This window comes from Eublepharis macularius, chromosome 1 (assembly GCF_028583425.1).
Source record: "Eublepharis macularius isolate TG4126 chromosome 1, MPM_Emac_v1.0, whole genome shotgun sequence".
Classification (NCBI taxonomy): Eukaryota; Metazoa; Chordata; class Lepidosauria; order Squamata; family Eublepharidae; genus Eublepharis; species Eublepharis macularius.
In genome coordinates, this window is record NC_072790.1 from 30,558,291 (window position 1) to 30,570,758 (window position 12,468).

General features: G+C 45.3%; 2 protein-coding genes across 3 annotated transcripts in view; one reads left to right on the forward strand and one right to left on the reverse strand.

The window, feature by feature from the left end:
* The window catches only part of SETDB2 (SET domain bifurcated histone lysine methyltransferase 2), a 50,798-nt gene extending 43,013 nt beyond the window's left edge, over positions 1-7,785 (forward strand). Inside the window, exons 18-22 of the mRNA XM_054970957.1 lie at positions 763-827; positions 1,632-1,698; positions 3,099-3,221; positions 5,202-5,273; positions 6,895-7,785. Coding sequence (XP_054826932.1) covers positions 763-827; positions 1,632-1,698; positions 3,099-3,221; positions 5,202-5,273; positions 6,895-7,031 — 464 coding nt within the window. The 3' untranslated portion in view covers positions 7,032-7,785. The remainder of the gene's footprint in view (positions 1-762; positions 828-1,631; positions 1,699-3,098; positions 3,222-5,201; positions 5,274-6,894) is intronic.
* A 1,272-nt stretch (positions 7,786-9,057) lies between these two features.
* Positions 9,058-12,468, reverse strand: part of RCBTB1 (RCC1 and BTB domain containing protein 1) — a 31,555-nt gene continuing 28,144 nt past the window's right edge. For both annotated transcript variants that reach the window (XM_054976750.1, XM_054976741.1), the window contains one exon: positions 9,058-9,887. In XM_054976750.1, coding sequence (XP_054832725.1) covers positions 9,747-9,887 — 141 coding nt within the window. In that variant the 3' untranslated portion in view covers positions 9,058-9,746. The remainder of the gene's footprint in view (positions 9,888-12,468) is intronic.

Here is a 12,468-nt window from a genome sequence, read left to right on the forward strand (position 1 = left end):
TCTGACTGCTCGTCCCTAAAGCTAAAGATGAGGCAAGGGCCATGCCTGGAAAGAAGCCAGGATGTCTGTGTTCTTGCATCAGACAGTTATGACTCGCTGTGGCTAATAAATAACCTCAGACAATGGTTTCAAATCCTGGTTTGACAGATCCAAACTAATCATAACTAACAGGGTGGCATGCATTCAGATAGTCACACTAGCTGTGTAGTTAGCTTAATTGATTTTTGGTTTTGTAGGATGCCTGAACTAGGGGTGTGCAATCAGATACTGCCAACATGATAAAATGCTGGATATTTCTGGGATCTTACTGGCAAGATCTGATTTTGCAAAAGCCTCCTACCCCCAAAGATTCCAAAGATTCCCACTCCCAGTAATACTGGAATTGGGAATCACGTCTGGGAGACAGCAGGGGAGACTGAGGAGGAGAACATGCGCCCCAGCTGGTCTGTGGTGCCTGGGCCCTTTAAACTTTAAAGGGCCCTTATTTTCAATGGGTAAATAATAGTCATTGAAAGTGTAAAGGGCCTGTGTGCTACAGATCAACTGGGGCAAGCCTCCAGAGGCCAGGTCTACTGTTATTCTTTTTCTTTAAAAAAAATCATAGAATTGTTGCTGGGGGTGGGTAAGCCCTCCTGAAAAGTCAAAAAGCTAATCTGGGGAGCCGTAGTCTGTTTTTTATGGTATATCTCGTGCTGACTTGCCAAAGTATAAAACAATGGCCTTATATACTATACATATTTTTTTACTTGTTGACATTTCTAGAAGAAGACAATAAGATGGAAAAGCCACCCATTACAATGAAGTCTTCGTGTGTTAGGAAAAAAATGGTAATGTATAGCTGAACGGTTGTTGGATTCTTGATGCTGATCCTCTAAAACTCTTCCAAGTGTTTTGCATCAGCTTCCTCATTTGGTCGAGCGTGCATGACTGCATGTATGATTTCTTAAAAAACAGATCCCTTGCACTCAGGAAGCAAGTGCCCACCTGCTTGTTTCAGGAAGGAGCACGGAACTGTGCCACCATCTCTGCCCCCCCCCCCCCCGAATTAGTCTGTTTTAGGGCAAGTCATATTTATGAAATTTTGACGTTGTAAGCTGCTGCTTTGAGCCAGCATTGAGCAGAGAAAAGCAGGTTAAAAGCACCCTAGATAAATAAATGCACTCCTTTCTGAAACGTCTCTCTAGCTGATGCCCTTTGAATCCGTGGTCATCTGTGCTGCCACATCACTGCTCTTTCTGTAGATGTTTTACTGGGGTGCAGGTGGGAGATTTTTCGTGGAACTGAGCAAAAACATGCTGCCTCTGCCCCATGAGGCATGCGTCAGGAGTAAAATCTGTCCCGAGAGGAGAGGGCTTGAGAGTTCCAGTTCCTTGGCCAGACCTCTGGAAGGTCCGTGTGAAAAGCCTTTTTTGGCCCAAGCTACCTTCCCTGTTGGTCTTACATTTACCTTCTTACAGATCAGAACGCAAAATGCCCAAGCCGAAATCGCTTGGAGCATTTTTAATTCCAGACTGCAGCCCAGAGAAGCAGGGAGGGGGGAAGGACGTACCTTTGGGACACAAGAAAATCGCCACTCGTAGCCTGGATGGTGGGGTGCTGATCAACAAGTAAACATCGTGATTTGTTTTTAGCAGAGAAAGGAGACGATTGCGGAGGACAGCCTACAAGCCTTCAGGAAAAACCCAGACCGGCAGAAAGGTATGGCTTCTGTTATCTCTGGTGCTGATGGATTGTAACAGCTGGTTGTGCAGCGCTGTGAAAGGAATAATGGGAACTTCTTAGGAAGTGGGGGGGTGTAGTTATGATCTTTGTCTTTACACAGCAAGAGAAATAGGAGGATCCCTTTAGCTGAACTTCACTCCCCATGGCCTTCACTCCCCAGGGTTGCAGGAAAGAGGGCATTGTTTCCATCCTTCCAGGCCAGACGTTGCATTTTTAATTTAATTTTTCCCTGAATAATGTGTCCATGCGCTAGGCTCCTTCGCGAGACTATGCAGCTCTGAGGATAAGACAGGATATACAGAAATCCCATCTACTCTGGGGAGGGGGAGCCTTCTCCCTCTCTCGAATTTAGTTTGCTGAGGAATCTTGGGAAATGTTGCCTTCAGAAAGGGGAGGGAAAAAAACATCCCCCCCCCATCCCAAGGTCTCCCTTTGGATTGTGGCCTCCCACTGTTGAAGGTGGTGGTGGGCCAGTTTTGTTCCCATTGCAGTGTTTTCCCCAAATAGAGCACTGCAGTTTTCCCCCCAGGAATGAGTGGCGTGGCAGCCACTGGCCTATATAGCATACAGTCAAATGGGTGCTCTTCAGGCCCAGGTGGGGAATAAACTTATTCTGTGCCCTTGATTGAGAATCGAGCCTGCTTCTACCCATTCTACGCTACCCTTTCCCCACGGAGCTTGGAGTACTGTTGCATGGTTCTCCTGCCCCCCCCCCTTTTCTCCTCACGACCTCGTGAAAGCAGGCTCGGTTGCAAGTATGTCCAGTTTGCAAGCAGTGAGAAATGGAAGGTTCTGCACTGTTTTTAAGGTAGTTTGCTGGCCTTGAGTGAGTGATCCAAAGCATGGAGAACAGAGTCCCGGGGGAAGGGGGCGGAGCTTTGTGTGCCCCTTAGCTGTGCCAACTGAGGAGGCTTCTGACTGACGGCAGCCTCAGATTGGGAGGGGCTGTGGCTCAATAGAGGAGCCTCTGCTTTGCATGCAGAAGGTCCCAGGTTCAATCCCCAGCATCTCCAGTTGAAAAGCCTAGTTAGTAGGTGATGTGAAAGACCTCTGCCTGAGAGCTGGAGAGCCAGTCACTATACTGACCTCGATGGACCAGTGGTCTGATTCAGTACGAGGCAGCTTCATGTGTGATCTCTGCAAGGGATGGTGAGTCTTCAGCTGCTGTACCTAGTGCAAGGGTGACGGAACTCTGGCTTTGTGTGGTGGAAACAGAAGCCCCAGCCTCCTGGAAGGAAGTGTTTCTGGGCTTGACATGGGGCTTTCAAGCATCTTCCTTGGAAATAAATTGTGGCTACCAGAAGGCTTTGCAGCAGCGGTAAGAGGCAGTGGATTGAAAGCCGGTCCACTAAGGTTGTGTTCCTTTTTGTTACTAGTCAGAGTAGAATTTTTGAGGAAGTGCAAGCAGGCCGGGCTTCTTGATGGCCTCTTCGAAGAGATGCTGGACACTCTTCACCTAGCGCAGCAAAAGCTGATGAGCGACAACACTCCAGAAGCAGGTACTGCAAAAAGTTTGGCTTTTCCCACTTACTGTCTCAAGGCTCCCAAAATTGCTTTAGGAGAAGAGTGGGTGACACACACCCTCCTGGGCCAGTTTGCTTCCAGGTCTTCTGTTCAAACACTGAACAAATCCTGAAGTGCTGGGCTCTCTTACCCTGCAGGAACGGAATGCGCATCTGTGGAAACCAGGGCTTTTTTTCAGGTGGAACGGAGTTCCGGAACCTCTTGAAAATGGTCACATGGCTGCTGGCCCCGCCCGCTGATCTCCAGGCAGAGGGGAGTTTAGATGGCCCTTGATTGCCCAATCTAAAGTCCCCTCTGGAGATCAGGGGGCGGGGCCACCAGCCATGTGACCATTTCTCCGAGGGCAACCCACTGAGTTCCACCACCTCTTTTCCCAGAAAAAAAGCCCTGGTGGAAACAAAGTATGAGCGAAGAGTGAAAGTATTACATCTGAGTTTCAGATCAGTCTTCTGACATCTCTCCAGGGGATAGCTCTTGGAGAAAAATGGTTGGGTTTGGCCCTGTTTAAATAGAGAGGAGGGTGTTTGAGTTATTAACATGCCTTAATGGAATTTGAATGTTTGATAAAGGATGCCTCTAACCTCGAGAGAGGCCTCTCTGTAACATCTTTGGTGCCTGAACAGAATAGCTGAGGGCTGTGTTAAAATGTAAGTGACCTGCAGCCAGGCAGGGTTTTGAACCCGCCTGAGCTGGACCTGGTAGCAGATTCTTCAGATGATGACCAGAAAGAGCCAGAATCCATTCTGAGGGCTGACCAGGAAGCTGAGGCAACACCCAGCACCACTGGACCCCCTCCAGACCCAGGAGCCCTGGATCCTGAGGCCTCAGTCCAAGGACTTACCCCTGAAGGCTCAGCTCCAGGCAATGCTGCCAACGTGGCAGAATCCAGGGCAGCCAGTCCTCTGCCTCGCAGGGCCATGTTTGGAGTACTCGTCTCCCAGGCTCTCCCCACAGCTAGCGAGAGCGACAGAGACAGCAGGCTCATGAGGAGGCAATGCAGCAACGGAGCAGTGTCAGGCTGGTAGCCTGTGTTCCATCTACTGAGCCAGATCACTGCCTAACTGCACATCGTGTTTTGCCAGACTGGGGCTCAATCAAACCTTGGCCAGGTGAAGCTTCTTGCCCACTTGGCTACTTAAGCCGTGAGCTAAGCAGAGAGAGAGCGCCTTGCTGGTTCAGCCAGTTCACAAGGCCACAGCCCTTGGATTCGAGATCCAGCTCCAGGCCCTTGCCTCCCCTTGTGCTCCAGACCCTGCTAGGTGATGATTGGCAGGCTAAGTCCCAGCTCTCACGAAGACCATCAGACCAGGAAGCCTGAGGCCTGAACATGGAGAGTGTGCTTCTTTTGAACTGCATTCCCAGATCAGCCACCTGAGATGGAGGTTCTTGGCCTGCTAGCCATGCTGCTGTTAATCCAATTGTGTCATTGAGGTGTCCTTTAACATAGTCAAGATGGGTTGCTCCAACCCTTCTTCCAGTAGAACAAATCGCCACCACAAAGTATTAATACAGTGGGGTCTGGGAAATGTGCCATAGCAGAAGGTGAATACAAATACTCTCAGTTCTGCTGCAACATTTCTTGTTGAATGAAACTCCCAAGGATTTGGGGTTATTGCCACTCACTCGAGAGGAATTTAGCTAAAAGCATCACCAATTGAAAAAGCATGTTTTGGACTGCAGCGAATGCTTATGAATTCATTGCCTAAATCTCGTTTCTCATCTGGGTTGAAATAGAATACACCCCAGTAACGCAAATTCATACAGGTCTACTTAAAGTAAATAGCAAAACGAGACTTTTTCTCTGACACATTCCAGAAAATCTGTCTTTCCCAGAACTGTGATTGAAAATACACTTCTGATGAATGTAAAGGGTCACACAGCATTCTGTGTGTGTGTTTTTAAAAATCTGTCGTATGTGCTAAGAGAACAGGATTTCTTTTGTCTTTTATTCTCAGAATATGAAGAGACAGTAATATCCCTGTTTGATTGCGGCCTGTTTGAAAATATCCTCGCAAATGCCCATTTTGGTACGTATGAAACAAAGTCCAGCATCACTGACTGGAGCAAGCGTAGAGTCAGGGTGGCCTGTGACTCTGACTGGCCGTGCTAATCCTAAGGCACAAGCGAGCGGTCTGGTAGCAGCACTCAGTGTCACAGCTCGGGAGATTGACACTGGTGAAGGAATCTTGGCTTGCTAGTCAGGTTGAGGGCTGGCCCTGGTAAAATCCAAACACAGGGCTCTTCCCCCCTTTCCAACATCCCCAGGGTGTTCAGGAGGGGTGTGCGTGAACAAAATCCTGAGCTGCAAAAATCACAAACCTGTTTTCGAGCATTACTTGTGACAGCCCAGAATGGAAATGCTAGTCCTGGCTGCTTGGTAGTCACAGAAACCCTCCCTCCTGCAATCCTTGGTTTTTCCCCAAGTTCTGGTGTTTACCAGCTATGCCATATTTGCTGGCCTTTCACTTGAATCTGTATTGAATTTCTCCCTTCCAATCAGATCGTTGCAAGAGAGGGAGCAAAGAGCATTTCCAGCCAATCCCAATGAGAGCTGCAATTTTCCTTCTCGCTTCTTCCTTCCCTCTCCTTCCTTTCTTGTAAAAGTAGAAAGCCTAAGGGCAGGGTGGCTTGCTCAGGACCTGCAGAATTCAAACGCTTTGCCCAATTTGCTTGAAACTTGGGGGTCGCTTGAAGGACAGGCAGAAGACACTGCAGCAACTTTGGTGATATTTGGTTAAAAAAACGACTCCAACACCCCTCCCCCCGATGTTCCCCATAGGGAATAATGAAAGTGCAAAGATGGCTGGGGAAGACTGTAACAGAAGCCTTCCTCACTTTCTGTAAGGAAACAAACAAACTGAAACAAGGAAAGAAAGGAAAATGCAGAGTTTTCAATAGATAAAAAAATTGTCAGTCACTCTAACAGTAGCGAACTGAAATAACAGCTTTGGTTTTTTAAATGCACTTGTGCTGATGGTCATTTTAGGAATTAGGAGAACTTAGTGCGCCTGTGCAGAGAGACCTACTTTGTGAGCCTGTTAAAATCCGCCCCCCCTTTGTTCAATTTGCTTGAAACTTAAAGAGTTCTTTAGAGGGAGGACTGTGTTCTCTGCGATTTGGATACCAATAAGTGAAAATACAGCTGCCCCAGAGACTCCCGACTGGTCCCCACTCCCCTTCCCCATTGAAAAGAACGGCCATGTAAATCATGAGAACGGGGGGGGGCGGGGGGGAGGACACAAATTTCTAGTCCGACCTGGCAACACCCCTCTGGAAAACTAACCAATCACGACAAACATTTCATTCAACATCCCCAGATTCAGAAAAAGAACACTTTTTCCCAGAATGCACACCCTTAGTTTTCATGGGCTCATTTCTAGGGACGGAAACTGGAACTCTAGCTTTGAGGCAGAGCAGGCTGTCTGCAGATCTATGCCTCCAGTTCCACTAGCTGGTTCTGGCAAGAACAGTAATTTGTGCCAAATCTTTTGTCTCCTGAAGTTTTTCAATGAGACTATTTATGGGTTGGTTAAATGTGGCTATCTCTAGGAAGTCTTTAGGTCACCAAGCACTTTAGGTCAATTGATAGTTCTCTCCAACAAAATGCATTGCATTTGTTAATAAGTAACTTTCTCCCCCTTGATACAGGAACAGAAGAGAAAATTCAGGAACTACTGGAAACACGGAAAAGACTGGATACCCAGATAGAGCTTCTAAAAGATTTGAAAGTAGTACTGCCTGCCCCAGAAGATGCGGCGAGTGCATCTAGCTGTACCTCTGAATAACTGACATCTCTTTGCAGCACAGCTCCCATATTTTCTTTCAGCTTCAGAATACACAGGCAATCATTTACCAGCTGGCTTTTTATACCTCTTTTGTGATAACTGGCCCTTCCTGTGACTTGGGACAGACAGGTTTTTACTGAAAAACTCAAAATCATTTTGTACGCCAGCTGCCGTCTCCAGCATCACTGCTGCTTCTTCCTTCCATCTACCAACAGGCAGTCTGCTGTTTACCACATTCTGTCTTATGGCCACTTGTAGAAGATGGCACCGACCAATCGCCTTGGCCCTCCAGGTTCTTCACAAATGCCACAGCCCCACTCTCCATTTCTGTAGTTTGCAGCAGAGACTCTGGCAAACTGCTCATGCTGTGGCACTTGGTAACTTTCTGCTACTGCCCTATACTACTTTTAAGTTCTGCTCCTCAGGACCCACTGACAGGTTTTAACAGAGGTGAATTATGCTCGTGTGACTGTCCAAAGAGAAATGCTCAAATCTTGCACTTTTTACATGTGGTTTTATAGAATAAAAAATGTAAAAGTTCAAGTGGTTGTAACTGTGGTTGAGGGCAGGACATTAGCTGGGTATGGATCCCAGCAATGGCTTAGCCTCATCTTATTAAAATGTGCTGGAAAAAAAAATCAAGAAGTTTACAAGTATAGGCATTTCTGTATATCCAGGATTGCTTGAATACTGATACGTTGTTTACTTACCCAAAATTGCAAAATGTTTAATAAAAGATTTTTATTATAAAAGTACATGCAGATGTTAAGACTCTGCCCTGGAGGGCTCAGGCTAGCCCAGCCTTACCAGATCTCGGAAGCAGATGGGTTGGCCCTGGTTAGTACTTGGATGTGAGACCACCAAGGAAGTCCAGGTCGCTACACAGAGGCAGGCAATGGCAAACCGCCTCTGAACGTCTCTTGCCTTGAAACCCCCTACGGGCTTGCCACAAATTGCTTTGATTTGATAGCACTTTATTCAGATGCACACAGATGTTAAGAGGCTTCAAGACTGTCTTTAAAAAAACTAAAGGATAAATACTAGAACAGCACTGTTGTCCCAGCAAGCAGGCTGGATTGTCAAAAGAGAGGAGTATTTGATCAGGGCAATCCGCTTCAGCCCGGGGAACAGGAAGGACTTACTATTTTCTGAGCTCTGAGAAATGAGCTGATAACCTGGTGAAGGCATGCATACAAACCAATTTCTACACTGAAAATAATTAGAACATAAGAGTCAGCAATGTCACCTATGGTTGGGAAAATCAAGGGGGCTTTAGTTTTGGGGGTACAGCCAAGACAGGTAATCTATACATCCTCTTACTGAGAGAATAGTACCATCAGGTGCCCGCATCTGGCTGTGGATACATTTGGAATTCTGAAAACAAAGTGGGTGCTATAACAAAATAGGAGGAGGGTCCAAGCACAAGCCTATGCTGGAGGCAACAGTTTCCAAATGGTTGCTGTTTGTGAGCGCAGAAGATAGGATCAGCTTCCTGGAGAGGAAGCAAATGCCACACCAGGGCATCACAGACCTACACACACGTTAAGTTTGTTGAGCTGCCTCTAATACAGGCATGAAGATGATTTTTCAGAAAAAGAATACATTGCTTGAAGCCAGCACCCATTTGAAGATGTAACAGGCAAGGCAGAGTGCTTTCCTTTTGCATCTTACACAATTTAGGCAATACCGTGCAAAATACCCACCAGCACATAAACCAATGAAGCCCAGCTGTTTTGTGTGATGCAAGCTTCCATGCAAAGAAAGTTACCCCAGGACAACAACTTACCTTGTTCCAGCCTTCCAAAAGACTTTTCCGTGCTATAGTGGCAAGACTGTTACTAATCCTCTAATTCAAGCGTCTAATTTCCAAGCTCAGTCTCTGCTTTAGTATACAGTCAACTGACACTGCAGTAATGCAGTCATTACTGATTTAGAAACCGCTCCTTTCCTCTTATCAACCATCCCATTCCTGAAAATTTCATACAAGAATTTACAAAACCTTTTTATTACAAGGAACACACACAATTTCAATACAAAACACAATTTCAATACAGAAACCTGTTTTTTTACACTTTTAACTTCCCAAATTAAGAGCCATGATTGCTCCCATTCCCACCCACCCCCCGTCCCTTGCGTAATTTGATTATATACTGGAGGGAGGTCCAAAGCAACTCATTCTAATGAGATTAGGAAACAGTGTCACGGAAGTGGTCCAAGTCCTTTCCACTGCTGCATTATGGAAGCTTCCTTCAAACACACAAGTGCAGCTGGAAGTAGGGGCAGTTGTGATTTTTATACAAGAGGAAAAAAAATCTTGTTCTTTCCTCATACTTCCATCTGGTGAACCTTGCTTGTGCCTGATGCCCTGCAGCTAGTAAGCATACAAGTCCCATGAAGTTCATCTGAAGTCAGTTACAATTGGCCATGTCAAGCAAACTCGGCGTCTATCACCAGAAGTCACATCTCTGAAGATCTCGCACCAGTTCCTTCTGCAATGGTACGCTTGTTCAAAAGAACAGGAGCGGCCGATGTCGAGAGCTTTTGCTGGAGCTCCTCTCAAATCACAGCTACAGGAAGAGTGGTTTTTATCTGACGTGTGTCGAACCTCGCTGTTACAAGGCCATAGAAAATGTCTTGGTCTATGGCGGTACACCAATGTATGAAGTCACCGCATCAGTTACAGATGTTTCATCCCAAACCAGATAGCTCTCTCTCTCAGTTCTTAAAGGCTCCACATTTACTGGCTTTTGCAATGAATTCCTTTAGCAGAGAACCATCCATCTGCCAAAAGGCTGCCGTCTGGGTGACTTCTGTCAAATGATTGACACAAAACTTAAAGCAGAATTCTTCTAAGTCCTAAACACAAAACAAAAAAAGCCTTTTTATTAGCTTCAGTTATCTAAATTTTAAACCAAGCAAATCAATATTTTCATACAGATGTTGCAATTACTGCACCGTTAAAAGAGTGCCAATTGGGACCAATCGTTCCTGGTTGGGAGAAAGAGTTGCAGTCTTTGAGGTTAAAGTGAGATCAAGGAATCGGTCTCAATTTTTTTCTCTGTGTCGCACACCTAAAGGAAGAAATTTGGAGTAGGTTTTGCATTTCTGCACACTGTAAAGTTTGCATTACAACAAATGATTTTCTCACTATCATTTTCAGTTTTCAGTTTTCTTTGAGTTGAACAATAAAACAAAATAAGACCACAACATACAGAAAAGACATGTCACAGGTTGTGTTTATTCCAAGTTTGGATAACAGGAACACATGTTTATATTCATGACAGATAATACATTTAAATTCAGAATTCTGCAGAAAAACCCATTTTAAGCAATCAAGCACAACTAGGAAGCCTGCTACAAAGTAAAAGCCAAACAAATCTGCCGTTCTATGGGCTGATCGACAAGAAAATAAGACTCTAAAACAAGCAAAGTATATCAATGAGACTAATCATCAATGTCAACAAACCCTACAATACAGTAAGTCATACAGCAACTGAGTTCAAACTGAACATGTGCCTGTTGGTATCTGCCTGTCTATTTCCACTGACAGAATTGCCCTTCTACAGTCTGGGGGGACAATTTCTGCCAATTCCCCCTCCCACTGCAGACCCCCACTATGCCTCTATGTTGCTCAGGAACACCTGCGGACATGCAAAAACAAAACCGGAGGGAGAAATGACAGAGTTCTGCTCTGCAAACTGCTTTTCTCCCAAATCTTGTAGTGTACAAGCCATTGAAACTCCAACAGAGAAACTTCAAAGGAAGCTCACAACACCAGATTGCTGAAATTGAGCTCATTCACAAATTCCGAACAATGGATCCCCAGGACTGAATAAGTAGGATTCTTCTCTCATGGCATAAGCTAATTTTCTACATTCCCTCCCCTGCTCTAATCTAGCGAATTATATTTCACATTCTTCTTCCATATCCTATCTTACGTCTTTGCAACACCCAATCGGGACAAAAAGACTCAGATTTCCATTCCAGCTCATAATGAAGGGAGCTTGACTCTCTAAAGCTTATACTCTGGAAACTTGTTGGTCTTTGAGGTGCTACTGGACTTGAACCAAGCCCTTTAAAAACACCTAATGAGTCAAAAAGAGAACACAGTTCACGTTTGTTGAAGACACAATGGAGACTGAATTGAGCGGCTGTCTGCACCGTATAGATGCTTTATGGAGGCCCCTTGGAAGTTGTTCCTTGTGCTGAATGAGCACACAATAATCCATTTGCAGAACAGCTCATTGCTCAGTTGGGAAGACTTCATGCTAACACCTCTAGGATGTTCTACTGTGGAGAATGAATGCTGAGGCAATCCAGTTCCCCCTCTGTCAACAACGGCCAAGCAATTGACAATTTCAAGTGGCCTCCATGTAGTAGCCATACCAAGTAGATGGGGAAGTAATTTAAGGTGGCTGTGGGGGGGGGAATCACAAAAATAAAGTGTTTCACTTGGTACCTCTTCAAAATTAATGTCTTCAAGCAATCTGCCTGAAATAGCACCACACAATTTGCTTGAATAAATGATCTGTGAGATCGTTTGAGAGCAGAATTAAATATTCTGCTTTGAAGAAAAGCAAGAGCACAGACTTTTCCAGGCATTGCCTGATTAGATCTAAGTAGCAAACCTTATGCTTCTTACAAAACTCCAGGATAAACTGAAAAAGATCTTTAAACAGATGTAAAATAGTAAAGACTCCAGTAGCACCTTTAAAACTAACTGACTTTATTGTAGCAAAGCTTTTGAGAACCACAATGCTCTTCGTCAGATGCATCGTCAGAAAGCTTTGCTACAATAAAGTTGGTTAGTCTTAAAGGTGCTACTGGACTCTACTATTTTGTGACTACAGACTAACACGGCTAACTCCTTTGGATCTTAAACAGAGGTTACAGTCAAGACTGCAGATATGCTAGAATTCTATGTGATCATTTTCAAGAGGTTCCGGAACTCCGTTCCCCTGCGTTCCAGCTGAAAAAAAGCCCTGTATGCAAGTAAAGAAAAGCCAAGGAACATGGTACTCGTCACATAATTTAGCTTCCTAAACATCTACGGTCATTTTTTTAAAAAATGAAAGCGGATCTCTAGCCCTTGTGGCACCAAAGATATGCCTGAAAGTATATGAGACTCAAAGGCAAGGGAGTTGGTGCCAAGTAAGATTCCCAGTAGGCAGAGGGCAAGGCTGTAGGGACCTTGGAAAGCTGCCACTGCCCTGAGCGGTGGAAATATGCAAAAGAGTTAACTACAGAATAAGCAACACAAGAGAAGCTAGATAGATCTGCCGTGCGTGTGTGTGTGTGTGTGTGTGAGAGAGAGAGAGAGAGAGAGAGAGAGAGAGACAGAATTCAGAATTCTCTTACTCACTGCTGAATGGGAATTACCTTGGATGCCCTGTGAATGACAGAGATTTTGAGTGTCGACCTAATGCTATTTTACTCC